Raw genomic sequence first — 27,648 nt, 5'->3', positions numbered from 1 at the left:
CAACAGTGTTTTATAAAATAAAGAAAACCTCAGGTCACATTAATGTAATAGTTCCAGCGGTAATGCAAATACTGATGTAATTTATTGGACGTTCAGGCTCCCAAGACTTGAATCATGTAATCACATCCTTTATCATCTACCTCAGTAACAGAAGGCCCAAAGCAGAAGCCAACAAGCATGTTTCCTCGAATGTCTGGAGCTGAAAATCATGACAAAATTATGATAAAAATGGAAGGAAAGCTTCAGTTATTATGAGTAGGGTTTGTTACATGACTTTGGAATTACAATTCAAGCCATGGGTAAGGGGTAGAGGCATCTAAGATGCTTTTTTTAATGCAAATGAAACTTCATGTTGAAACAGCAAAAGGCTCAAATTCATCATCTCCAGGCTTCTCATCAACCAGACGGCAGGTGCAAATGAATTAGAAACCAAACTATCACCTATCAGGGAGCCTCAAATTGGACCCAAAACAGGAACATACACTGGGTCCGTCTTTAGCCAAGTGCTGATCCTAACTTTTTTTTTCCCTCCCCAATGCCCTCCCCTCTTGAGAGCACACAGCTGCCTGTGAAAGACTGCAGAGAAAGCTGATGATGTTGCAAGTGCTGAATCAGAGATGTCTCAAACAAGACCTATAAAGAAATCTCCAAGCATTTGTCTATGGGTGCTCCCGCAGTCACATGGCGGGTGAATCCATCAGTCCTAGGACACTGAGTAACTAAAAAAAAAAAAAGTACCAAAGCTGCTAAATTCAACCCCATGGGGAAGTGGATTTGAAGAGCCTTAAGTCACATGAGTGGTCTCAGATGTGCCACCAGGGTTGCAACACTAGCAGAGTGCAGCCTGAGCAGCAAAGGACTTGGCATCATAGAAAGCCCCTGTACGTTGTATCTTTTGAGAATGTCTAAGGTGAAATGGCAAGTTCTGTTTTTTTTACAACTGTAAACACAATCTTGTCCACTGATATTCTGCAATCCAAGCTATTTGCTTGAATTTAGTAATAGCAATCCAAAAAGTCACCCTCAACAAGAGCTGCCCCAGTGGATCAGTGGGTGCCCAACAGGAAAACCTGGAGATTCTCCTTGTGACAGTAGAAAAAACCCACCTGAGGGTGCAATGAACAGCAGCCACTACATCTTCTTCAGCAAGTAGTTCAATCCTGATGAACAGACTTTTTAAAGGTATTTGGTGGACAAGACTTGACGGGCCCACTTGCAAGCTGCAGTACTAACCCACTCTCACGGCTATTGCTGAACTCGCAGGTGTTGGTCTCCCACTTTGTGCTTCACTCTGGGCATCCCTGACCAAGCGACCGAGAAGATGCAAAGACTGACCTGAGGAAACACTGGTTTTTGAAGAACAATTATTTTCTGAGACCATGCAACCATGCCGAATTCAGCATTATCTGCTATCTTGATACACACAGATTTTACGATGCTGTTCTTCAAAATCTGATACACGACAGAGTGGCTTGAAACAGCTTATCTTGGTTGCATGTTCTGAGCTCTTGCCAGAGGAAGTAGTTTTGTTAATGAGTACTTCTATTCGATTACATCAACCAGATTACTTCCTCACATGATGGAGATCCTACCATCCTGCCTCTTGAAACAGGATGCAATGTCCATCTTCACCTGTACCTGATGGCTTCATACAGCTGAGCAGAAACTGTACTTTCATGGGAATCCCTCAAATTCCAAAAGCTCTTTTTTTCAGCTCCAAGATCTTCTGTAACGGTAACAATAGTAGTTGCTCTATGTAATGAACCACAGAGAAGACTATCATGATCAGGGATCAGCTGCATTTAAGTCTTTCCCAAAAGAGTCCCCATTCTCAAGACAATATCCATGCAAACGTGCTGAAGAACAATACTTTACTTCTTTTTCTCCCCTTCAGAGGAAAGTTCATTGGTTTCTCTTGGCCTGAATCTTTGTAGCTGTGTAATGGACATAATTTTCATGGGGATTCACACATTCTTCTTTTTTTATTTTCCAGGGAAACTCCTCCCACACCCCAACCAAGTTTTTTGGTTTTTTGTTTTTTTTTTTTTTTTAAGTCTTATTTTGGGGGTGTGGGTTTCCACACATACACACTTGACTCCCAGAAGCTATCAAATTCAGCCTTCTCCCCCTCTAAGTTGAGTCTCATTACAAATAAAAACAATTACAGAATACAAGACGACATTATATCAGAATTTACACTTCTGAGGAATGTACAGGGTTATTTCTCAATTAATACTACAGGAAAGTACACAGACTCTCATAATCTGACGGTTTTCATCATGCAGTTTTTGGGCTTTCTGTGTAAGTGTTTTGTTCTTAAACAGCCGTGCACAGTTCTCTTCTATTTGCAAAGGAAAAGAAATACGCAGAGAAAGAACCTGCACTTGTCTCTCTTCCTTCCCAAGAAACTAAAATTAAAATGGTTGTTCCTGCTGCAAAGTTTTTTGGTATCTTTCACAGAGTTTATAAGAATGTTTCTAGTATAACTGTAGGCTGTTCAAGCAAATACTGAAGACGTGAAGACATAATAGGACAAAAATCACTGAGTTTACATTTGTTTCAAATCTGCTGTCGCACAAAATTAGTGGCTGGCTAAAAATGATTTGATGTCACCAGCTTCAAAAACAGGAAAAAGACTGACCTTATCAATATTGCATACTTGTTTACTCAGATACAAATTTGAAGTTTTGTCTAACTTATTTATGAAGTCTTCAAAAACCTCCACCTCAAGACAAAATTGACAATATAAAAAAAAAAATCTAATTAACAGAGCCTTTCTGAAAAGAAAAAAGCCTGATGATAACTTCCTCCCCCCCCAGCTAGTAATGACAAGCAAACATTAGAAATAAAGAGCCTAAAACGGATCTCCTAAGTATCTATGGTATTTTACTGAGCATTAATACAAAGCAAATAATGTGAAGGTCTTGAAAAAGCGCAATCTGTAATTACCAAGCAGTGAAAGAAACATTTCTTTTTCTTTAATAAAAGCAAGACTTAAAAACAAGTCTTACAATAATAGATTTCACGCTGTAACCAGCAAACCTAAGAAACAGAAAGCAGATTTTTCCTAGAGAATAACTGTAAATTCAGGTCACAATTTATCTTCTCCTTTTCACATTAGGATCATATCTGCAACAAAAAAGAAGATTTGTCACAAATAAGTAAAGTTTAATGATATTCAAAGTTAACAATGTGATGTAAATAGTTTTATTATATATTCATAACAAGGGACTGGTCAGCGTTCAGCCCTTTCCCTGACTGCACTTCTATAATTAACTAGATTTGCTACAATTTGCCTGAAAGACACGTACGCTGGAACCTGTGCATGAACTAGGGATAACCTTTACTAAAATTTTCACTGACTTCCTAGCTACTTAAAAATTTTTAAATCTGATACATGAGCAAGTTTCTCCAAGCCTTTAGTGTCCCAAAATTAAATTCCTTACTGAAAAAAGAAAAAAAAAAAAACAAAACCAACAAATAAAAGGGAAGGAGGGGAAAGAGGTACTGTATATTCACAGCAGTGTACAACATCTGGCCACAGCTCATTCAGACAAAACCCTTCTGCTGCTTCCTACTCCCCCATAAAGCAGTTCCTTGCCTTACCTCCCCCTTTACACAGCTTCTGATTGATTTTTAGTAATTTACATCTACTTTCTGGATACTCTAAATGGTTACTTGATTTACTGCAATATGCTTACAGATTGCCTTTGCTCAACACTGCTACCACTTGGCCTTCTTCTCTCCGTTTGTGCTTCATCTCCCAAAAATGCCGTGTCGCTTCTTTGAAATTCTGATGTGTTTCATGCATGAATAACTTACGGACACAACTGAATGATCAGGCAGTTTTACTTCCACTAATTCTGCTCTCATTCATCAAGACTTTTTTTTTTTTTGCTTAGTCAGGAAAATGTGACCACTTGTGAGCCAAATTACATCACCACATAACTAGAAAGGTATTCGAAGTCACTGCTGTTGCTATACATCTCAGACTCCTGGTAAAAAATGAGATGTGTACCCTTTGAAAGAAATGCTCCATTATTAACTGTTGATTACAGAGCGAGCTGCTACTGCAGTTAAGATTTTCTGACTGGCTCTCACACAGGTCGATATGCAGTATCATCTTTCTTTGATAGAGATTTGGACAAGAACATCCTTCTTCACCATACCCGTTTTTCTATTTAAATGCACAACTTTTAGTCTTAGCCAAATGGATGGCAGGTGAGAAGTCAAACAGTGGTTGCTTGTTTCTTCACATAAAAACTAAGAAAACAATGAAATCTTTGCTAAAGAAAATGAGACCTTATATTAAAAGCATTTCTTTGAATTTACTGCTATAGCATTGAAACACATCAGTTCTAACATTTAAGTATGTCCTGGACACCAAATCCTATTCTGAAGGCAGTGGGAGGAAAGGATAGGGTGGAGGATAAGCAGGTAGTAGAAGGGGATGATACATGATGGAAACCTGCCATCAGGACACCAAGAGCTTCAAGCCTGTCTGTGACAGCCATGAACGTGTTTTTTATGTAATCTCCCCCACCTCACCTCCAGCCATTTTCCATGTTAAATGAAGCCTGGATGATGTTTTCCAGACAGAAAGAAATCAAACAACATTATCAGAGAAAGGAAACTGTAACAGTGCCTGTGGCCTGAAATGGAAAAATAACTACAGAGATTCCACTACTGTGAGTGAATGCACAAAGAAACAAAAGACCTTGCTGGGCACAGGGAGCGAAGGATACAAAGGGCCGTTACTGAATATAACCCATTTATCTGCAGTTTCGGCAGAGAGTATGATATGCCTTCCCTTCCTCCTCTATCTCAGTACGTACTCAGCAGCAGTTGAGGGCACAGCTTTTCTTTCTAGCTTATCTTTACCTTGGAATAATACTGCAGGACTCTCTAAAGGCATCATCAAATGCCATTTCCATGGGAAGTCTCAGCTGTTAACATCAGCATTAAGCCAAGTACTTTTACTCAGGATTAGGGACAAAATTAGAAGTAGGTTACAAACTGCCAAACATTAAATTGTGTGTTTTAATATTTTTGACTGTTGAAACTTCTGTAAGTAAAACTAACCTAAATAAACTGAGGTAAAGACTTTTCTAAGCATGAATGCATGCAAATTATCTAACTTTCCACTGCTGCTGAAAGGCTAAAATTGATCAAGATATTTTTAACCAAATAAGATTCCAGCACAGCAATCAAGCTGCACCGTTTTTTATAGATGTCTTCATAACTGACATATATTTAAAGGCTGCATTGCAGATGTAAAAACTGGATAAAGTAGAAAGCTTGGTTTAGAACTTTTTTTAAATTAGAAAGTGGTTATAAATCATTAAATTAGGATTAAAGTTTAAAGTAACTGGACAGGAAATCAACAGGATGATTCTCTCTTTCAAAAGAGAGATTAGGGAAAGCGGTAGACAACTGAAGTGAGGGTCACTGAAAGAAAACTGATGAAACAGACTGTTTTAGAGGCAAATGTAATAATTATGGCAAAAAAAGCAATGGCAAACAGCCAAGGTGAACCTACCAAATAAATCTCTCAATCTCCTGTGACATAAGCACCGATTGGGACAGAATTAAGGACTCTACTACACTGTCAAGAGCAGAGAATGACTGGTGTAAAAACACCTCCTCTCCACAGTCTGAAAACTGGAAAGATGGTGAGGCACTGACGGAGTTTCTAACAAGCGGAAAAAAAAAAGTAGGAGCTCCTTCATCGTGAATGCGTCTGCAAGTAGCTTAAGCCTCAAAGATAAGTAACGCAGAGGGGCCTTACTAAAGGATTTACTTAGTGGGTTTTTTTTTAACTGTTATTTTTGTTTTGAATTCTGGGAATCATTACTTCAAAGATCAAAAAAAAACAAAACAGAAAGCAGTCCTGCCAATCACTTTTTCACAGAACAAGTATTCTGATGATTTAGCTTCCTCAAATGACTCAGCACTCAGGGACAGGTAAATGCCATGGCCACAATGAAAAAGTGCCAGACCCCATCCCTTTTTCTTTGCAATTCAGATGACTGACTTAATTGTAAGATCAAAACAATTCATTAGGCTCTAGCAAACACTAATTGTGGGAAGCCTCAGCCCAGAATCTCTTCCAGCCTTTGTGAACAACCAAGCTTGTGCATATGAGCCAGGAAATAGCAACATTTTTTTGTATGAGAATGTTCCAATTCAAAAATTGCAGCAAATCTGAACGAAACTGAAAAAGTTTAAGGCATAAAAGAAACAAGAGAAGTTATTGAGTCATTTTGGGTATATTCCATACATGGGAATACATGGAATTTTGACAAGAATAATCAAAGTAGTCTTTCACAAAATTGGAATTAGTCCAAAAAAAGATGCAATGCAAAAACTACACATTTTCTAAGTACAAACATAAAACTCTTACCTAAAGAGATCATCAGCAAGTGATTCTTCTCTTGCATGTCGGTTCTGTTCCTGAAAAAGTAAGTTCATTCAGTATTTGATGTTAAGGATGAAGCTAATAAACAATACATTCCTGCATGAACACAGTTTTTCCTAAAGAATTAAGTTTTCTGTAAGTACTCCATTCAGTGCATATTCACATTAGATAACACATTTCACTACTCAAGTTTGGCTACTGCTACCAACTAATGGAATGGATAAGTTTGTGCAAGATACTAGTTTTGGTCAGAAATACGTTTTTTGGGGTTTTTTAGCATCATTACAGAAACAGGAAAATTTTTATCTGATTATTGGTGCATAAAGGGAATTTTAATTAGCATTATCTATACCAAGGGATTACAAAAAAAGGGAGATAATTGAGAACTGTTGCTGTAATGGGATCTGTATACAGGAAAATGAAAGTGCTAGAGAACTGCTGTGAGAAAACAGAATATTTTTTACAACTTGTATATACAAAGGTGAAGATTTTTACAATAGAAAAAAATATTAAATTTATTCTTACTATATCTCTTCAGTATACTCCAACAAAATTTTACTCAGGAATTTTCTGTTCTGTTCAAGAGCAGAATATCAACTGTACTGTATAACAATTTGAACATAATTAACCATATAGAAGTTCTTCCTAGCTCACCCGTCACTTTTTTAGAAGTCTCAAGTTTCCATAATGCTGATCTTTTTTTTAATTAGCAAAATAATTCTCTTTTAGGTTATTAATTTTGCTTTAAATCAATATTTCTGATTATATGAATGTTGCATGTAAAATCAATTCAAATAATCAGCAAAAAGATAAGCCTTACCACTGACCTCTGACTTTCAGTAACTTTCCTGATGCCTGTGCTCCTATGAGCATGTGTGGACAGCTAATTGGCTGAGGTTTTATTTCAAAAATAAAATTCTGAAGTATTTCAGTAATGACCATAGGTTGGTATGACCACTTACGTAAATCAAGTTTGTTTGATCATCCTCAAGAAATAATTCCTTACCTCCATTTCTTGCCTTAACCAGTCTTCTAGCTCTGAATTCTTTTTAGCATGGTGAGCAATCAAATCTGATCCTCCAATAATGTATGGAAGTTGTCCTGCCCCTGGATAAGTTACCTGCCAGACAATAAATTCTTATGATTACAATACAAGGCAAGCACACCGCAAGTAAATGAGAGTCTATTCACATATCACAGAAGAAAGTCAGTCAGTCTTCCTTTGAATAACATTCGTAAGAGATGATATTTAAAAGACACTGAAGTGAAAAAAGCACATACAGAAAGCTCTTAACTCCTTTTTCCTAAAGAAACAAACAAACAAAAAAAGCTGACAAGTTATGCATGCTAAATAAATCTGATAGTACGGTAAATAGAGTTTGAAAACATTGTAAACTGTTTTTTACTGATAGAATCGATTTTATCATCAGAATGCATAAGTATCTTTTACAAAATGGTGGAAAAGAAAATACTATCAGAAATTTAAAGTGTTATCTAAAAATGAGAGCATACTCCCAGAAAGCTGGAAGTTGCATTATATGACTCACACTCTCTACCTAATATTTTACTGAAATGCATCAATGCATTTCTAGTTAATCCTATACCCTTTTTTTTTTTTTTTTTTTTTTTTTTTTTTTTAGTATGAGCTGAAGAACACTAAGAATTTTCTTAAAATTATCTTCAGGACCCAAGCAAGCAATGATCTTACTTTTGTGAAATACCAGATTTAGTTCTACTTAGAAATCCAAGATTTATTAGATAAAATGCAAGATTCTGAATCAGCATATGCTTTATAAGTAGGTCTCTGGAGAAGTCAAATCGCTAGCTTTTGGAGGTACAACCAGAAATTATGGTAGGCATCACTTAACCACTTACTCCAAATAACAGCTTGGAATAGAGAGTACAAGTATCTAAATAATCTAGCACAAGGTAAGCCTTTGTCAGCCAGGTACTTCTTCAGTCAATTGGAAAAACATTGGTTAACAGTACAATATGGTATTAAAATTGTTTTTCTGTAGTTACTATCAACTTAAAAAAATAATCTTTCATGACATGTTTCTACAATCTTAAGGCAATACTTTTTAGTATTTTTAAATAGTGCCATCTTGTGACCATTTCAAATACACACGAACCTTTTTGAAGGTCTTGAAATTTTTCTTTCCTCCATAGCTGGTATTTCCAGCAAGCTGACTGTTCTGTCCTGGATGGCTGACAACCAATGATCTAAACTCAGTCAACAGAAGTCTACTAGGAAGATTGCTGGAGTCATCTTGCAGTTCATTGCGGTTCTTATGTGGGAAGAAAAAGGAAGGAGCACTTCAAGCGTATAAACAGACATAAAGCATAGCTAACAGTATAAACTTTAGAGAAAGAAACTATCATGAATACAGCTGAGGCAAAAGTTAGGGTTACAAGGGGAAGCAGCAGCAGTGCTAGAAGCTAAGAAGATGGATGTACTTCTCAGCCTCCTCGTATACTACCAAGAGAGCTGGGAGCTCAGTAAATTCATTTCTTTCATATTTATATCTGTTGAAAAGACAGGATCATTAAGAACTGCAGTAATAATACTGAAGTCAGTGTACCTCATTTCACTAGGATTTTACTTCAAGATAAAACTTCAAGTAAGTTTTTTTTTTTGGTTTTTTTTTTTTTTTAGGTTTAGCTAATATATAAGAATTACTTCTTTGCTCTCTCCACCTTGCTTCTTACCTGGACTAATTTAATGAAGTATGCTTAGTCTAATGGAAACTCCAGCTAACTCCATGGAAGACAAAGTTGTATGTCTTCAGCTCAATTCTAGCCTAAATTTACCATTTAGGCCAACTTTAGGGCTGTAAACTGGATCTGATCAATGAAGCAACTTTTTCTGGTATATGAGAATGCTCATATGCCACGTAAATTGTATGCACACTTTGCTGCTTGGGGACAGACCTATGTGAATTAAAAAATGAAGTCTGGGTCCAGGACAAGTTCACAAGTAACGTTAAACTACATTCATGAACAGCTTCAGCCCAGATGCAGTACAGCTGCTTTATAGCAAAGTATAAATTAGAAGTCCAGTGATCTCAGCTGACCCTGCACTTTGGTATATCCCCACAGCATTCCCTCTTTTTAGACTGTTTCTTGTACGTCTGTGGAAAGGTTTTATCCTGCCCATTGTTGTCTGGCTACACTATCCTTTACCTCTACAGAATCTTTCCCTTTCAATTTCATTCAGCCTAGTCTCCTTTTCCTCTGCCTCACTGCCATTCCCAGCAATTCTCCCCTCCCTCCTTCCTTCATCTCATCCATAACAAAGTCAGCACTCTGTTTACTCTTAGTCAGTGTATGTTACATCTGTTTTCTCAATGGTCCATTCTCTCCCATTCTACTTGTGATCTCCTTAGAGCAAACGAAGGGATTACGTTCTTGTCTGGTCTTTAAGCAGTAAAGTAACAAAACCATCAGCGCAAGTATTAACTGCATTGAAGGGTTACTACAGTTACATCAGGTTGCTGTAGTTCCAGTCATCTTAAGTATCCATCCAAATGCCTATTACAAAACTACAGTTTGCTCTGTCTTTTCACAGTTAATAAGCTGGACTGTAGTCTTCAAGTTTACAAATGATTATTTTAAGGAGTACAATCTTCAGAACCTCCTTTACACTGAAACCAAATACTACGGTCTTAAAAGCAAAATTTTGACATGTTTTCTTAATGCTTCTCAAAGTTTGCTGTTCAAACTTCTTACCAAGACTGGCAACTCCTGCTTGATCTCACTTTTCACTTCTGCAGCTAGAACTGATCCGAGTTCCTCTTCTTCCTATTCAAAGAAAAATTATTTAAAATGTAACACTGAAATTAAATACAGATTTAATTACATAAAATTGACTGCTGTTCTTTACAGGAGAATAAGCATTTTCAAATCAATATATACATTTAGACAGAGAAGAAACTGCACTGTACATTTAAATTTTTATGATCTCATGTACACTGTAATAATTGTTGGGTTTTTTTTCAATTACAAAAAAAAAAATCACTGTTATTTTCTCACTCCCCCCCCCGCCTTACACCAGTAGGGGGATTTGTCCATGTGTACAATCTTCAAAGTCCTGCCAGGTTCTGGAAAATACTGTAAAAGCTCTTGAATAGAAAAAGTAGCATTTTCAACTTCATATGTTAAATGTACATGTGTGCATTACTAGGATAGGAAAGTATTCTGCAGGTTGCTTTCCTCTCATAGTTTAAAACCAGATTTGCTTTTCATAAATTATTTTCAGTGTTTGAAAAAAATTAGATCAGCTTTATACACCCTGTAGATTTTGAGTCACCCGCTCACATTCTCTGTCTTGCCAGGTACACAAGGTGCATCTACACTTAAAGAAAATAGGTAACATAAATATGCCTGTGAAGCTTTAACATGAAATCTCCTTCCTATGCCACTGAAAATATAATTTACGTGAATAAAATAGGTCATTATTAAACTATTAGAAGACTTTTTGTCAGCAAAAATCTTCAAGTGTGCATCTGATAATAGTTTAATTATATATACGAATGTGTTTTCCTTCATGACCCTGACAAGAAGTTAGGCTAGAAAAACTTTGCAGGTCATAACAAAATTCAAAAGACTATTACAAGCAGCCATTTTAGTCAGACCCGACAGAAAGTACCTCCTCTCTGACAGTATAAAAAGCAAGAAATAAAGATGCTCTACAATTATTAGACTTGCTAATTTGCCTGTTAATAACACAAAAAAATAGCATCACAATGAAGTTCAAAATTCACGCTTTGTCAGAAGCAAGCTCCAGCAAAATATCAAGACAAGAGTGTTAACGCTGGTCTGAGCTAAGGATGCACAGATAATTACTAAGTCTCATCTGATCCAAGGTATCTTGCCAATTCCAGTTACTCAATCACACATTCAAACTTCATTATTACAGCACTTAACACTGTATAAGAATTGACCGGAAAGTAAGCTTTAATATAAATATATTTTTTTAAATAAACAAAAATTAAACCTGTTCCTTCTCTCTCCTGTTCCCCTCTGCATAGTTAAGAGCCTACTTTGCTAGAGCTCTCAACACTGTTTTCCTCTGCAAAACTGCTTTTGTTTTTTTTTTGTTTTTTTTTTTTTTTTTGTTTTTTTTTTTTTTTTCAATGAGTGGCTACTGTAAACTCAAAATCCATTGTTTTCTTCATTTCTCTTAGAAAATTGCATCATTCTCAAAACCACAGAAATAATCAAGAAAACTGACCACGAGCAGTGGTTTGGTTTTGTCTTTTTGTTTGCTTGTTGTTGGGTTTTTTTTTTTGGTTTTGTTGGTTTTGGGTTTTCTTTCCTCCCCTATGAGGACATCAGTGATTTGAATTGCCTCATACAGGAATTTTAATAATCTTTCATGTAACGTCTAGAGATTCTGACTTGAACGATGTTGGACACTACTCTTGGCATTCAACAGAAGAGGTCAACTAAAGATTTCTCCAGAAAATTCATTACATAAAGATAATATAATTATTATTTAAGTATAAATATCAATGTTATAATTCACACACCATGCAACATGAGAAGTTTTTCTCGGACCAGTGATATATTCTGCTGTTCTACCTACAGTACTTCAAGCAGACAGAGGAAAACATTCAGAATACAATTAGCTTTCAATTCACAAAGAAATAATTTCCTGAAGAATCAAAAAAACATTGAGATAGGTAACATTGCAATGTTCACATGTAATAGATATACCATTACAATTTTTAGTTCAGAGTGATTTGAGAGGTTTAAGCAAACAAACTTTACAAAGCCACTTTCTGTATACAGGCAGCCTCATCCTTAAAGGAGCTATCTGCATCCTTCCAACACAGTTGTAAATTTCAAGATTACGTACACGAGAAGACTATAACTTACCAATATTTTATTCTCCTCTCTCTGCTTTACATTTACTTCTTGAATCCTGCTTTCTTTGGCTTCCAAACATCTTTTTTTTCGTGCGTTTCCTTGAGTTTCCTGGTCATGATCTGCCATTTGATCTTCCCAGTCTAGGTCTCTGCTTCCAAACACAATTTCTAGTGCCTCTGTATCTTCAGATAAATCATCTAACTCCTTTCTCTTCAGCGCATGCTTTTCAGTGCACTTGGAAACAGGCGACGACCTTTCCTCCACTTTTGCTAGTTTGGACACAGATGTTTCTTCTCCTTCTTCAGCTCTTTCCCTTAGACAGAAAGCAATTACAAAAGAAATAAATTACAAAAGCATTTTTTAACATAGCTAGCTGCATACGCAAGATAACAGCTTCCTGGGGTTTTAGTGACTGCATTGTGAAATTTGAACGTAAGTACCCTTGAGGAAAAGCTTGCCATTCTAGGAAGCTGATCTAAAAATTACCTTTTTAAGTACGTTTTGAATTAAATGTACGTCCCTTGAGTTAAAATTATTTTCCAGAAACAGCACCAACATAACATTAAGGGAAGTAATGTCAAGAACATTTCAACATACCTTTTTCTAGCTACCTGGAAGTAATTTGTAATTGAGTTAGACTGGTGACGTGAAGCACACTCACTAGGTTTACCAGCTTCTGAAATTTTAGATGGCGAGATAGGATGACTTTTTTGACTAAACCCAGATGTTCTGTTCACTCTAGATCCTGATGTTCCCGCATTTACACTGCTGCTTGTGGTAGGGTTTTTCTGAACAGCAATTCTATCCTGAACAGCCATTTTCCTTTGTCCTTCCATCTGGGGAGTATTCTCTATCTCCATACTACATTAGACAGAAAAAAAAATATTAAGTGAATGCACAAGAAGTTACCACAGAGATACACTGTAGAATACCACTTTTTTAAAAAAGCTGTACCTGTACTTTCAACGTACTTATAACAATATAGGTGTGCTAAAAACAAACTGTAAAATCTGCTATGATAAATGTATTTTTATAATTGTGAAATGGCTTGAAAATTTGTAATAGTTAAGACAGTCAAATCACTTTTATCTGAAAGAGTCATTAAGTCGTCCTATGTGATGTTTTGTTATCTACCACTCAAAAGCAGAAATTATGTCACTGCGGACAAGTGACAGCAATTTAGTAAGTGTGTTTTCTAACACTATATATCTTTGTTCACGGCAATGACACAGTTCCTGTGTCACAAAGCCACAAATAAAGCCACAAAAGATTGCTTTATTTGCAAGTATTAGCTTAGAAACTATTTCCATGAATACTTTACCATGTCTGCTCTTCTATTTCTGTATCAGCTACATATAGTGTGCTGTCATCCGCAGCAGTTGCCATTATGGTTTCATCCACGGCCAAACTCTGGGAAATGGCTCCCCCTGCAGCACCTGATGCTGGAGTGCTTTTAGTTACAGCTGCAAGATCAACACAAGAGAAGAATTAGAAGTTTAATATCAAACCTGTGATTCTTCGCATCACTATTTGCTATCACTATCGTTAACTGATGAGGTAAAGCTTTTGTAAAACGGTCTTAAAGGAACTTTAATAAAAAAATTAAGCAGATTTATTGATTAAAAAAGAAACTTAAAGAAACAGTTCTAAAGGACCATATTCTGGAATTCAGTTTTAGTTAACTATTCCACAGACTTAAGTCATGGAATTTTGCTTAAATAAAAATGAAGCATAATGGGAAATCACGTATTAATAGGGACATAATGCAATTAATAAATCATGCAATATATATTTTATGCAAAACTGTCAGAGCACAAAATTCCTTACATTTACTGTTTTATGATGATCTCTAACATGATTATTATATTTGGGATTATTTCTACTAATACAGAACCAATAATTGCTACTAAAAAGCCTTAGAATATCTTCTACAGACAATTTCTCATAATCCCCATAGTCAGGGGATTCCCTTACTTCGTTTGCTGCTTTGTTTACTTACTCGCATTATTTCTTTGTAAAACAGAAAGAAGAGCATACACAACTTTTATATTGTCTGCCCTTTTACTTGTCCTTGTCTTCATATACTTATGTCATACTAACAGTTACTATTTTAACTTATGTCTCACTGTGCTTCTAGATACATTTTTAACTACTACTCATCTCTCAGCCCTTGACATTCTTCCTGCATCTCATTCTGATTGAGACTACAATGACAGTACTATCCTTTCAGAACGCCCATTCTTTATACATATATACATTCATTTTTCCTACCGCTGTAACCTACTGAGGAATAACCTATAGACACAATTAGGTCTCCTCCTTGAGCAACTACATCTAATATATGTTTCTATTCGCTGTTCTCAGACAAGATCAGAGGGGGAAATCTCGTTTGCAATCCCTTTTATTTGCAACACGTCCATGAAAGTTTTTTTAACTCCCAAACAATAACATTTGTTCCCTTTTAGCAAATAAACTGTAAACATGGCTACCTTTACAAACCCAATATACAGTCTGTTTAAACAATTCAATCCGACAACTTAATTTTCAACAATTTAATCATTCAGACTGGAAACAAGAATCAGCATTTCCGATTTATTCGGATGTCTGCAGGGTCAGTATCTTTAAGTTTAATCTGAGAATTAAATTATTTTGCATTGTTTTCTAAACTAACCGGATAGACAACAGATCATATATAAGTTATTCATACAGGTATACCAGTCAACTAAAATATTTTTTAGACCTCTGCCAGTACTGGCACATGTATCTTTCTCTCTTCAAAATATATTTTTGAATAACTAATGTTCCTATATATAAGGACAAATTTATGGGGTTTTTGTTTCGTTTTTTAAAAATTAAAGAATTTTCTATTTGCTCTAACACTTTGTAGAACGCAATAGAACCTAAAATTACACACATAACCGTCAATTTTATAGCAAGAATATATAGACTAACAATTTTGGAAGAGGCATGACAAAAAAACCTCTGTATCTCAAAGATTACTGTATTAGCGACTACTAGTTAAGTTTCAAGACAAGACTTGGACTGTCCACCCCCAAACTATTACTTTAGCAAATGTGCCAATCATGTCTCATTGTTTTTACTTCTTACATCAAGATCATGTTTGGTTTTGAACTGGGTCAGGGGTGCTTGAATTTTCCTAAAGCAAGTTCCTTTTTGCGGGGGGGGGGGGGGGGGGGGGGAAGCCCTTACAAATTAATTCTATTCTTATTTTCTCAATTTCTAACATCCATCTTTTACCTCCCTATTACCCCAGCCTTTTCATAAAAGATAGAATAGCATGGAATTCAAACACCACATATATATTAATTTAGTGGCCACTAAAAATGCGAACTTCAGAAGATTGTTTAAAAGTACCTTTCCTTTAAAGATCAATGTACTATGTGTCTGCTTTTTATGCTCATTTTAGATCAGCTATTTTTTATTTACATCTAAGAGTCATGCAATTTTTATTGCAAGACCATTAAAAACCAATTACCTCTTCAGGCTAATATACATTTTTCATACAGTGTCATTCTGTTTTAGTGGTCTTGCAGAACAAAAGAAGTTGAGCATTAACAGTTGAGGCCCATGTACAAAAAGAAATACTGCTTTTTTTATCTTTACTGCTGATGACTTATTACTACCCTTCTTCTAATTACCTTTGTTACGAGGCTGCTTTTGAGGGTTGCAGTAGTTTTCCGTAGACATGAAGATAACTGCCAATCCAATTTCTGCCTCGGGAATAGCCCTGAGATCCTTGCTGTTAATATAGAAATAAAGACAAAAAAATTAAAAAAAAAAAAAAAACCAAAACATTTCTCAATACAGATTCCAAGATGAACAGGCAAATAGTACAAAATGTTCCATTCCTCCTTTCAAAAAACACCAGTCTACATTATAATTTTTCACAATACAGTGTCAGCATAATTCTCCATCATTATACCCATGTCCTATACATAAGAACTTCCACATTTCCTGCTGCTGTAGCCACTGTCTAGTCCCAGTAATCTGCACAATGCATCTCTCCCTGCTCAAGTTCTGGGCATTTAACCACCTGTGCTCCACCTCTGATTCAAAAGTGTGTGTCAATGAAAAAGTGACTTCAAAGATTTGAGTGCTTCTTAAAATTAATTAGGCACACACACCCCTCTTCTGTACTACAGCCAGGAGTAGAGCTTGAGTACACTTTCCTCTATTTAGCAGGAAAACTCAGGGGAACTAAGTTTATGTATTAGGTTAAGGACTGGGATTTTGTTTTCTTTCATTGTTTTAATAAAATGACCTTATGAAAATCCTAATATCTATAAAACATGCAGTCTGCCCTCTCAAACAAAACCTACCACCAAAACAAAAAATGATTTTCATTAAACAGAAGCTGCTCTTCAGAAACACCATATGCAAATAATTAGACAGCAACAAACCACATGACCTCAAGGTGCCATCACATCTGTTTTCCATGAAATAAATATGTATATTCATTGAAAAAAAAACATAGATTATCTATTTTTCATTCTTAGAATATATTAATTTTTAACTTCTTTTAAATACTAGAAGAAAAACCACTGGCTATCTGTAATTTCAAATGAAATTTTGTAGAATTGGATCCTCCAAGAAAGGGGAAAAAAACCCAACAACCCTCCCATCAAATCCTCACAGAACTGCCAAGTCCTTCCTTTCCTTCTTCAAGAAATCTTAGTTACTATGCTAAATACTTCAAGCAATGAAGAAGATGTCCTCTTTATAAGCATGCTACTGCTTAAATATGTATGCAAACACCATGACGTCAATCTCTGCAAAAATTCTGAAATTACCCTACCACAGTACAAGAGAATAATGCTGCACCTTTGTAAGACAGTCAGAATGGAATCAGTCCAGTTTCTCGTGGGGTCAGATCCTGACATCTGGGAGTTTGTCAACCCCACATCAACAACACAAACTTCAGGAGAAATTAGTAAAGATGTTTCTTTTCTTCCTTCCGTCATCAACTTTGCTTCCCCTCCTCCAAGAATAACTGCTGGACCCAGTTTCTTGTGCTAAAAAGAGAATGCAAATAAAAAAAACAAACCCAAATCTTAAAATACAGTCAGTTTAGGAGTATCAACATAATGAACTACCAGCATAAGGCTTATCACTGATGCACTAACGCAGATGTGATGTGTTCCATTTCTCCCCCTGTATTTCATCTTGTTTAGGCAATTGTATGGTAAGAAGATAAATACACAGAAATCCTTCTTTCCTGATGAACCCAGAATGAATGTGAATTCACAGAATCTGTGCTTAGCTACCCCTGCAACATTTTTGCAATGTAAAATCTGATTACCTGCTTGGCAGTTAGAAATACAAAAGTTTTTCCACAGAATATTTTTTTCCTTTCATGACGCTCAGTTAAGTCCAGTTTTTCAGTACCAATGGAAGGCTCATCAACTGGAGGATAAAAGCTGCAAGAAATGAAAATTAAAGTTACGAAATTCAGATTTACCTATCAGTACTGACTCATAGTCTTTTCTGTTTTAGAGTAAAGCTCTCAAGTTACAATACTGCATTGCTCTGTTAAAACTATTTACATAAATATTTTTTCCAGAAACTGTTAAGAAGAAACAGAGCCTCTAATTTCTCAACATCTAATCGAAGACTAAGACTTTCTACCTCAGTAACTAAGAGGACAACACTTCTAGGAACGTATTCAACCCAACTATTTTAAAGCATCTGTTGTACACGTATCCGCACTCTCCACTAACAATATCGACACACAAGACTGCAATCTCATTCTGCATTTACTCCAGCTAATAGTAAAACTCCACACAAAATTAGTCATCTTGCTTCCTCTACCCTTCAAGTGGGACAGACACTCCTTCTCTATCGGATCAAGAAATTGCGTACCATCAGACTAGATGACAGCCTTGTAATACGACAAAAAGTAAGTACACTTTTCTCGCAGGTGGGATAGAGAACTGAACTGATTCACCCTGCAGATTCTCAACTGTTTTGTCCAGTGTGAAAAGTGACCAGGAGAGTTCAGCTGGGGAACAGATTAAGCAGAAATGAAATTCTACCCTGAAGCTTGCATTTTTGTCATGGCCTGTGATCTCAGTTCCAGAGTTACCATGGAGCCTATATGGCATGCCTACATCATGAAAAGCCTCTAGAGTTAAGATACGCAACTAACTGGTAATTTCACGATAGTATTTACAAGATCTCTTGAGCCACACATTCACTACTAAAGCAGTTCTGACAGAGCAAGGTGAAGGCACATACTAGAAAGAAGGGAAACTACAGGTCAATTTTAACCATACTATACTATGTCTGTACCTAAACAGCAGTTTATATATGCACTTTGGCTGATCATAGAACTACTTCTCTTTATTCTGACTGCTGATTATACATCCTTCTCATACCGCTATGCAGGGAAAAAAAAAAGATGCTGAAACACACTCCCAAAATATGGTTTAACAGCACAATAAATTACATATATATTGTATGCATACATACACATGGATACGTTTTTAATTTCTTTTTCCTGATTTATGCAGATCAGATTCTAAGCAAGAAACATACTCCATGAAGTGCTGAAATATTTTAAGTGTCTGAGAAGAACGTACCATCTGTAAACATAAACATTCTTCAGACACTGTGAATATTCACATACTTATATCTGAACACAACAATAAGCATGTAAATTTTCTACTGCATCCAAATATGTAATTCAATTATGATAGGCTAAAATGTACTATATAATTACAGTTAATTTTAAATTATCATTGTTCCTTTGTGTTCTTCATAATCAATTCCTGAAGCTTTACGTACACAATGGAAATTACACAGCCTGAAACCATCAGGTTTCGAAAAATGAGTATTGAACAGGTTTTTGAAACATATCAAAGTCTATTTACAAAAACATCGTTGCCTTGAAATAAAGTCTACTAATTGTAAGAAATAGGGAAACTCAGATTTTAGTTATCAGTCCAAAAAGACTTCTGACACTGTGTACCGTAGAGTCAGTTATTAACCTAAGATAAATACAGGGGATATAACCATGTTTAAAGACCAAAGGATGAGTAGAAAGGGGGAAACAGCAGCCTCCATTACTTTGGAACTGGACTATCGTTTCTGTATAAATACACTTCAAACCTCTGTTTTTTAATTTCAGCAGGGAACTTCAATGGATCATCTTCTCCTCAAAGAAACCTTTAATTTTCCTTTGAAACTCTTATCCATTGCTGATTAAGCTCAAAAGGCAACACAGTCTCTTTCCATGTTAGGATTCTGAAGTGCTCCTTGTACTCTCTCTCCATAAGCTTTGAACAGTAACATCATTATCCAGAAAAGTCCCTCTACCGTCTTGAATCTTTCAATAAGTAGATTTTGATTCTTGATGAGTTTCTGTTAAAGGCTCTGTTACTTTCATCCTTTTTTAAAGCCCTGAACTATTTACACTGGACTGCTGTAATAAAACGTGTTATTTCATACAGGGCTGCACTTACACAGCCATTAGTGAAATCCTCAGTTACTGTTTTTCCTTCCATAGGTTGACAGAGAGTACCAGAGGACTGGGGTATTATACTTCACCATAAAAACCCTCAAGTAGGAAGCAAGTGTGAAGTCTTAGTATACACAAAAAGAAGATTTAATTTCTTTGAACTTTAAGATTATATTTCCCTAAGTTTTTTGGAGGGGATCAGATTTCCAGTAGTAATCAAGATTTAATTCACAGTGTCACCCTGTATTACTACATCAATATACCCTTCTTATTTCATATCCGAACTAGTATTGCCCCAAGTTGTTCAGTGTCTTGTAGATGTATCAGCTTTAGCTACAATACACAATGTAGAGATTCCCTATGAAAGTTAAAAGTATTTTTGGAAATTGAATGCAAACAAGCTGCTAAGTAAGTTTTCAATATCTTCCCCACAAGCTACATCTTAAAAATATCACCTATTTAAAATACTGTGATTATTTTAAAGATAAACCTGCGTATTATACCATCTGTCTCACTTAGCTTGATGAGAGGTCTCTCTTTGAAAGCTACATAATGGATGTTCTGCTAGTGTCACTAACATTTAATCAGCTCAATTCCTCTGAGGGTCTTAATAGTTAGCAAAAATATTTAAGAACGGGAAACATATCCCTCTTGTTCTATTTTAGAGAGCGCACCACAGCTCAATTGTACTGTCACTTCTATATTAAAGGAACGGACAACACGCGCACTGGTTTCAAGAGCCCAAGCCACTGTTTGCTTGCCACTGTAACAGATAATATCAGTGGCCTTACAGCTAGGTAACATCAGACCAAGTAAATTCCAGATTGCACAATCAACTGCTAGCTTTTGATGGCTTGTACTACCTGTCTTAAAAAAAAAATTATAAAAATCTGCCAGAAAACCATAGGTCCAACATTTGAGAGAGGACTCTAAAAAAGTTTGTTTAGTTTTCTCACATCCTTATAAAACAATGTAGAAGTGCAAGCAGAAGGAAAAGTTACAATTCATGAAGATTCCCCTTCTTCCGAAATTGAAGACCAAATGAGCTTTAAACCAAACTCACAGATAACTCATTTGATGTATTACATAAATCCCTGCAAATGTAAAAAGCATCTAGAAACTAAAGCCTGTTTTCTACCAATTGCTCCAGATTGGCACCTGTATTGTTCTAATAAGGTATTATCACATTGTACAAGATGTATTTTATCATGTAGCAAATGCAGCTTATTGTGAATCCTCAGCAGCTTTGCCTCCATCATTGTGTGTGCACCACTGAGGTTGTTTAGCTGCCCCTTTCCCCCCCAGCCCCGTTCTTCAAACTGTTCTACCAATGGCTATCATCAGACCCACTAAGGAAAATAAATTGCTATGTCCTAAGACATATGTATGTGCATATATCCATACATATGTAAAACCAACAGTGACTTCTGCTCTTCTTCACCACCTTCTTCCCCTAACTCAAATGTCTGGTGTCCAGCATCCACCTGGTTAAAATAATACATCCAAAAAAACTGTAATGTCTTGAATGAATGAACTTTTTCTCCCTGTTAAGTGACATTAAAAGTTCAACATGTTATTTTTCAAATGCCAAGTACTCTTACAATTTCCATTCATGATATATTTCATTTCAGGGTATCTTCCAAAGCATGCAAAGAACAGAAGCAATTAAAAAAAGAGTACCCATGCAGTTTACCTTTTAAAAAACAATGAAAATTTCCCTGCATAAGTCACATGTTCAAACCAAAAAAAAAAAAACAAACCAAAACAAAAACCCACCACCAAAACAAAACACAACTGTCTTCCTTTTCAAGGTAAAAATAGTAGCAATATCGGCTCAGATGAAATTCTCACATACAGTAATGGATCATTTTACACTTTTCTACGTAGAGAAAATAACTGAAAGGACTATTCTGCAGTACTTATTTGTTCCAAAGCAAGAATTCCCTATTTAGGTTAATTTAAACATGAAAACAATGAGTATTTTATTCTCATGTAGTGAGGACCAATGCACATCAGTCTCACTTCATCTCTTAACAGATTAATTAAAAACTCCTACTATTTCAGGGAATTCAATGGTGAAGCTAATTCTGTTTCCACCAAAGTTTACACTAAACTCAGTAACTAACTGCATACTGGGAAAATATATCTACATAATGAGGTAAGCTTAATATAATTTTTTTATAAAAATAAAATTTTCTTTATTTTAATGTATCATCTCCCAAAAGAGTTTAAGTGTTGCTTTAAACGTACCAACAAAACAAGGTCATATTTAGAGCTAGTAACATCTCTAAGCACGTAGTCAACTCCAAGAGCTCATTTTATAACTCTAGGGATAAGACCCAAGAAAATTGCATGAATATTAAAGTGTATGTCATATTAAGCATCCTTCCACAAATAAAGATACTGTAAATCACATATTCTGTCAAATATGGTCAGATAAATGTGCAGTTATTTGATAACCTAAGTACCATAAATTTAATTCTGTGACACTGAAAACACAATACTTACTTTTCATGATTTGGCAACTGTTGCCTGGACTGAATAGCTTTGAGTAATTCAACAAAAAACTCTGGTTTTATAATTGGTCGACCACAAATTAAAGCACATATAGTCTGAAAAGACAGGAAATATGTATTTACTGCATGGAAAAAGTTCAGCTAGAATATGGTTCAACTGACATTAGATTTCTAAGATCTTAGATGTGGAAAACGTCACACAAACAAGTAGAACAATACCGAATTTTGCTACTGAAAAACTATAGTTTTGCTTCTAACAGCCTAGCTTTTAATTGCTGTCTTGATCAAAGTTACGAAAATGTGCCAGGCAACTGATGGGAAAAAAAATTAAAAAAATAAATCAGTAACAGTCTTCAAATTTCACTTTTTTCATTTGCTTTCCCTACAACCTCCCATCAACATACACCTCTTTCTAAACTTGGAAAAGGAGAGCTGACTTCATAGCTTTGTAGAGAAAAATCTTGAGCAGGTGTGTAATTTAATTCTCATTTGTGGGAAAACTGCAAAGCAATGCCACCAATATTCCAACCTCAACATACCTTAACAGTAACTTTTACTGATACCATCACAAGATGAGTACACTCTTTAGTCCATTCATTCACAACAAGGCCTCCGAGCTGCTGGATGGCTTGATTTAAAGCAGTTTTCTGAGCTACATCTAAACATGAGGAGCAGACAACCAAAGGTTCGTATTCTACTCTGCAAAGAACAAGTAAACGAGAATTGCTTTAGTTATTTCAGACAATCATTATGATAAACAGAGCTGACTTAACTATCATGTTTTGTCTCAGGGAAATCGGAAGGTGGCGGGAGACCCATACTCTTACCTGAAGCAAAGACCGTGCTTTAAAATTTCCTGAAGAAAGTAAATACTGATTTTTATTCAGAAAAATTAACAACACTTCAACTTGATGTCTGAAGTATTTCTAAGGACTTTTGGGTGTTTCACAGACATCACATAGAATTAGTGCTTCAAGAACATTGCAAGGTCAGGGAGTATCAGAAGAACTCGAGTATGTGCTTACAAAGGCAAAAGTATGGTTTTCTAAATTAACATATTAGTATTTAAAAAAAGTTAAGTGTTGTAGAATGCAAGTTCAAGTAACGCCATTTTTTTCTATCAAATAATACCAGCAGCAGTGACAAAATTGAGCCAAGTTTTAAGGAACAAAGCCAACTTCTAGTTGCTTTAGTGTCAATTTAATAGAATTTGTCCTATCTAATATAATTTGTTGTATTTACCTGCCACTTTACTTCAAGGAGTGCTTCATATATTCAAGCAGATAGCACTGGCTACCACGTTAAATTTGAAAAATTAATAAGTTGGGTTCACTAAAGAGAATGCAGATGTACATCATAGCAAGAAGCATTCAATGGCTAGTGCTCCACAAAGCATCCTCCAGCTGTGTCATTTCTTCTCTCATTACATTATCAACAGCTATCAAGGGCTCAGACAAGCTCTCTCCCTACCCTAAACTTTCCTCCCTTCTTTAGAACCATTTATGTTTTAGGATTTTATTCTTTGCCTAAGATAGCCTGAAAATGCTCACTGTACATGACGTAACATCTTCTAAAATGCCAATTCTTTACTACCCACAATTTTACTCTCTTAGTGTCAAATTATATTATGAATATATGTAATGGAAAACTATTGTAGAAGCAGGTGTGGAACACTGGCAAAATACTACTCATCTCCTTTGCTTTCTAAAAATTCATCCTTGACGTATCGCTTGCTGAGTTGTACGATGTGTTAAAATATTCTTTTTGAAAAGTGCTATTTTCTACTTGATATTTTATAATCAAAGCACTTACCTAAACTTGCTCTCAAAGACTCCAAAGTTGATTCTGTCACCAGACTGCAAAGACACTGAAGCACCATCAAGTTTTGATCCATTAACAAAGGTACCATACTTAGATGTATCTGTTACTGTTAATATAGGGACTGAAAGAGACTGGCTCTGAAAATAAGCATAAATAAGTCACTACAGTTTATCAGAATGAGACAGTTTTATCAGAAACGGGTTACTGTTACAGAAATGGTAGATAAATAAGAAAAAGCCCACAAAATACCATCCTAAATAAAGACTTTGGACAATGAGGCTGGCTACGTTTAATTATTTATCTTCTGATTTTCACTGTGAAGGAATGAGAGAAAACATACATATTTTTAGCTTCAGAACTTCTGTGCTTCTTACAGTCTTTTTGGAGGCTGTGCAAGGCAATCATTCATTGGTCCAAAGCCTCTGTTAGTGCGATTTAGTAAGGCTCCAAGATTTATTATGATGCTTTTACCTACCATTCAGCCCTGGCATAGGTGCCCAAGTCACCTTCCCTCACTTCCTTCCACGAGCACTGCTAGTCTTCCACAAGCTGCAGGGCATGGTGGCATCAGCACATCTTGAGAAGAGGTTAGACACTGTCGTATTTCGCAAATGATTTCCAAGCCAACGAGAAAACTGTCAGCTTGTTTTTATGAAATTTTGCCACGTAGTTATACACTATTTGCAGTATTAAAAGGACAAATAAGTTTTACGTATTTAATTTCAAACTCTATATATAGTTACATAAATGAAATTCCTGCTGACTGGCTTCAAAATGTCCTTAAACATTGCAACACATAAGTGATAGTATTTGCTGCTTGCTAATTCTCCTTGGGACGTTTTTATTTTCAGTCCCCTAAGCAAATATGGAATTAATGATGTGGAATGAAACATGAACTAAGCCTGCAGTAACACAACGGAAGCACTTTCCAGAACCAAGACCTAAAACTTGTCTATGTAATGAAATTTAATTGCATAATTTTCCTGCTATAATTATTTTAATACAGATTCTAGTGAATCTTCACTCTGGGATAAAAGGGAGCTTGGACCAGTAGAATTATGCCACTAAATTTCTCAACAGACAAGAAACCCTGGGGGGGGGGGGGGAGGAGAAGTCAAGATTAAGAAGAGGCAGATGATCAACAGTTCTACTCCAAGCATAAAACACCAGTGAGAGTTAAATCAGAGTATGTATGGTCATGGCAAAATGAATTACCCACATAGCATACTGATAATGCAGTAAAACGCTGGCTACTTACCGGGGTTGTTTCAGGACGACTTACTCTAAGAACTGCATGACTTCGACTGATAGACTGATCATCCTGAATTAAAATTGCACAGTTTTTACGTCCAACAACATATTCTGTACCACTTAATAGCCAATATGGCTCTCCTGAAAATAAACAAGAGACAGAAAAATATCAGTTTACAAAAAAACTCCAAAATACCCAAAGCACTTCAGAAACATTCAGAAGTTCGTAGTATATTTGAAACTTGACTTTGTCATGCATTATTTATTATGCTGACAATTATGCATTTACAGACAAAAATCTCTTTCTTCCCCTCTCCCTTGCTTTGTCCATTATAAAAGGACACATTTTATGATAAACAAAGCAGTTACAAAAGTGACCGTACACTTTTTTTTTTTTAAGGACAATATATTTTTACTAATAGTTTGCATCTTAACTTTTCCCTTGCATTACCTCTTGAAAATTAAATGTTGCATATAGAATTAAAAAAAAAAAAAAGATATTACGATGTAAGATAGCTTTTCCAAAACACAACTTTTAAGGGTACATAATTTTTTGAGGGAACATAATTTAATTACATAACTTATTAAGCAGTTCAGAGGAAAATGTCCTCCTAATGAATGTAAGAAGACCTGCAACATCAACTATAGAATCATAGACTGGTTTGGGTTGGAAGGGACCTTAAACTAGTTCCTCAGCTAGTTCCACCCCTCTGCCATGGGCAGGGACACCTCCCACTAGACCAGGCTGCTCAAAGCCCCATCCAGCCTGGCCTTGAACGCTTCCAGGGATGGGGCATCCACAGCTTCTCTGGGCAACCTGTTCCAGTGCCTCACCATCCTCACAGCAAAAAATTTCTTCCTGATATCTAATCTAAACCTACCCTCTTGCAGTTTGAAGCCATTACCCCTTGTTCTATCACTACATGCCCTTGTAAAAAGTCCCTCTCCAGCTTTCTTGTAGGCCCCCTTCAGATACTGGAAAGCCGCCATTGTTCAGTCTCTGACCTATGCTTTAGCTCATTCTTGGTATGTGTCATCTAGACCACATGGTGGCTTTTCAGTGAAAGGCTTGACTACGTACAAAAAGATGCATGTTACCTACTTGTCAACAGAACCAGAAATGTTTCTGGATGAAAATGCATTAATAACTACTGATTAAATTCTAGTTATCAACGCCAGGCAAATAACTTTCCAAATACAAACATGATCATCCCGAATACAATAACAACACCTGTGTTTCAGCTCTTGCTCAAGAGTTTTCCAGGCTGTAGGAGACAACTCAGTTCATTTCAATAGGATTAGGTACTGTCCCACTACATCAAACATCCAAAATCCGCTCCCAATGAATTCGGAAATAAAAGGGTAGATGCAGGCTCATTATACAGAAAACATTTAAGCCAAGAACAAATTTGCGTACTACATGATACCACTTATCAAAGTTACCAATGTATCAAAGCTCCTGTGCATAAAGAAACTGATGCAGAAAGGTACGGTGGTGGTTTAGTTTCAAATCTCTGCATCCAACAAATATAATGTCTTTAGTTCAACACCGGGCCCTTGAAACATCAACACAGAAAACTGTCCTGAAAGGAGAGACTCCCGAGACTGAGTTCTGCCTCAGAGCCTAACTCTTCGGCTGTCTGAAAGCTGCACTGTGACCTGCTCCACTGGCTGCAGCAGCATTTGAAGACATCCCACATGGGTTCGTAAAGCCCCGCTAAATTTAACATGAGCTGTAGCCTGCAATGCTCAAGGGAAAAACGGAGGCTTAGCCGCGGACGAGGCCTTCCCTCACCCCTCTCCGCACGGGGCCATCGCAGCTTTGCCCGGGGAGCACGGACAGACGAGCCCGCTCGCAGCCGAAATACCGCCTCCGGCCGGCCCGGACGGTTCCCGCCTCCCCCACCGCAGGGGCCGCCACGGGGTGGCAGCCCCAGGCCCGGCGCCGGTCGCCGCCCCGGGGCTCGGCGCAGGCGCAGGTCAGGGAAACGAAGGGCCGGCGGCCCTCGGTACCCGGGCCAGGCCCGCCCGAGCGGCGGGGTCCGGTGCCCCCTCACCTTTTCCTGCGGCGGACACCAGCTTCCACATCCCGGAGCGCGGCGAGGGGCGCCTTGGGGGTGAGGGGGGGGCTTCGCTCAGCGCCCCCCAGCAAACCGGGGAGAGGCCGGGAAGGGAAGAGGACCCCCCTCGCTCGCTGCTACCACCACCACCGGGACTACCACGTCTGTGCGAGCCCCGGGCCGGAGCTGCGGTGGAAGGGGAGGGGAGGGGAAGGGAAGGGAAGAAGGCAGAGC

The 27,648-nt window shown here is 36.8% G+C and overlaps 1 protein-coding gene across 1 annotated transcript; it reads right to left on the bottom strand.

Moving 5' to 3' along the window:
• Window positions 1-542: 542 nt before the first annotated feature.
• NBN (nibrin) lies at window positions 543-27,648 on the bottom strand. Its single transcript, XM_054192757.1, has 16 exons — window positions 27,412-27,648; window positions 25,362-25,495; window positions 24,095-24,240; window positions 22,822-22,981; window positions 22,275-22,378; window positions 17,610-17,727; window positions 17,132-17,322; window positions 15,949-16,049; window positions 13,611-13,752; window positions 12,887-13,150; window positions 12,299-12,602; window positions 10,148-10,219; window positions 8,551-8,706; window positions 7,425-7,538; window positions 6,404-6,453; window positions 543-3,129 (listed from the first exon to the last, which is right to left on the bottom strand). The coding sequence occupies exons 1-16, from the start codon at window positions 27,440-27,442 to the stop codon at window positions 3,099-3,101; spliced, it is 2,118 nt and encodes a 705-aa protein (XP_054048732.1). The 5' UTR covers window positions 27,443-27,648; the 3' UTR covers window positions 543-3,098.

The sequence above is a fragment of the Rissa tridactyla genome, chromosome 2 (assembly GCF_028500815.1).
Source record: "Rissa tridactyla isolate bRisTri1 chromosome 2, bRisTri1.patW.cur.20221130, whole genome shotgun sequence".
NCBI classification, from domain to species: Eukaryota; Metazoa; Chordata; class Aves; order Charadriiformes; family Laridae; genus Rissa; species Rissa tridactyla.
Note: the sequence above shows the minus strand (reverse complement) of the source record. Positions and strands in the feature narration are given on the sequence as shown.

Bases quoted from the DNA above. Each gene is read 5' to 3' on its own strand.
- NBN (XM_054192757.1), bottom strand. From the start codon at position 27,442: ATGTGGAAGCTGGTGTCCGCCGCAGGAAAAG. The intron at 17,323-17,609 runs GTAATCAGATTT...TTCTCTTTTTAG, and splicing joins TATTTCTAACTGCCAAGCAG to CACAAGAAACTGGGTCCAGC. The intron at 6,454-7,424 runs GTAAGGAATTAT...TTACTTTTTCAG, and splicing joins GGTTAAGGCAAGAAATGGAG to GAACAGAACCGACATGCAAG.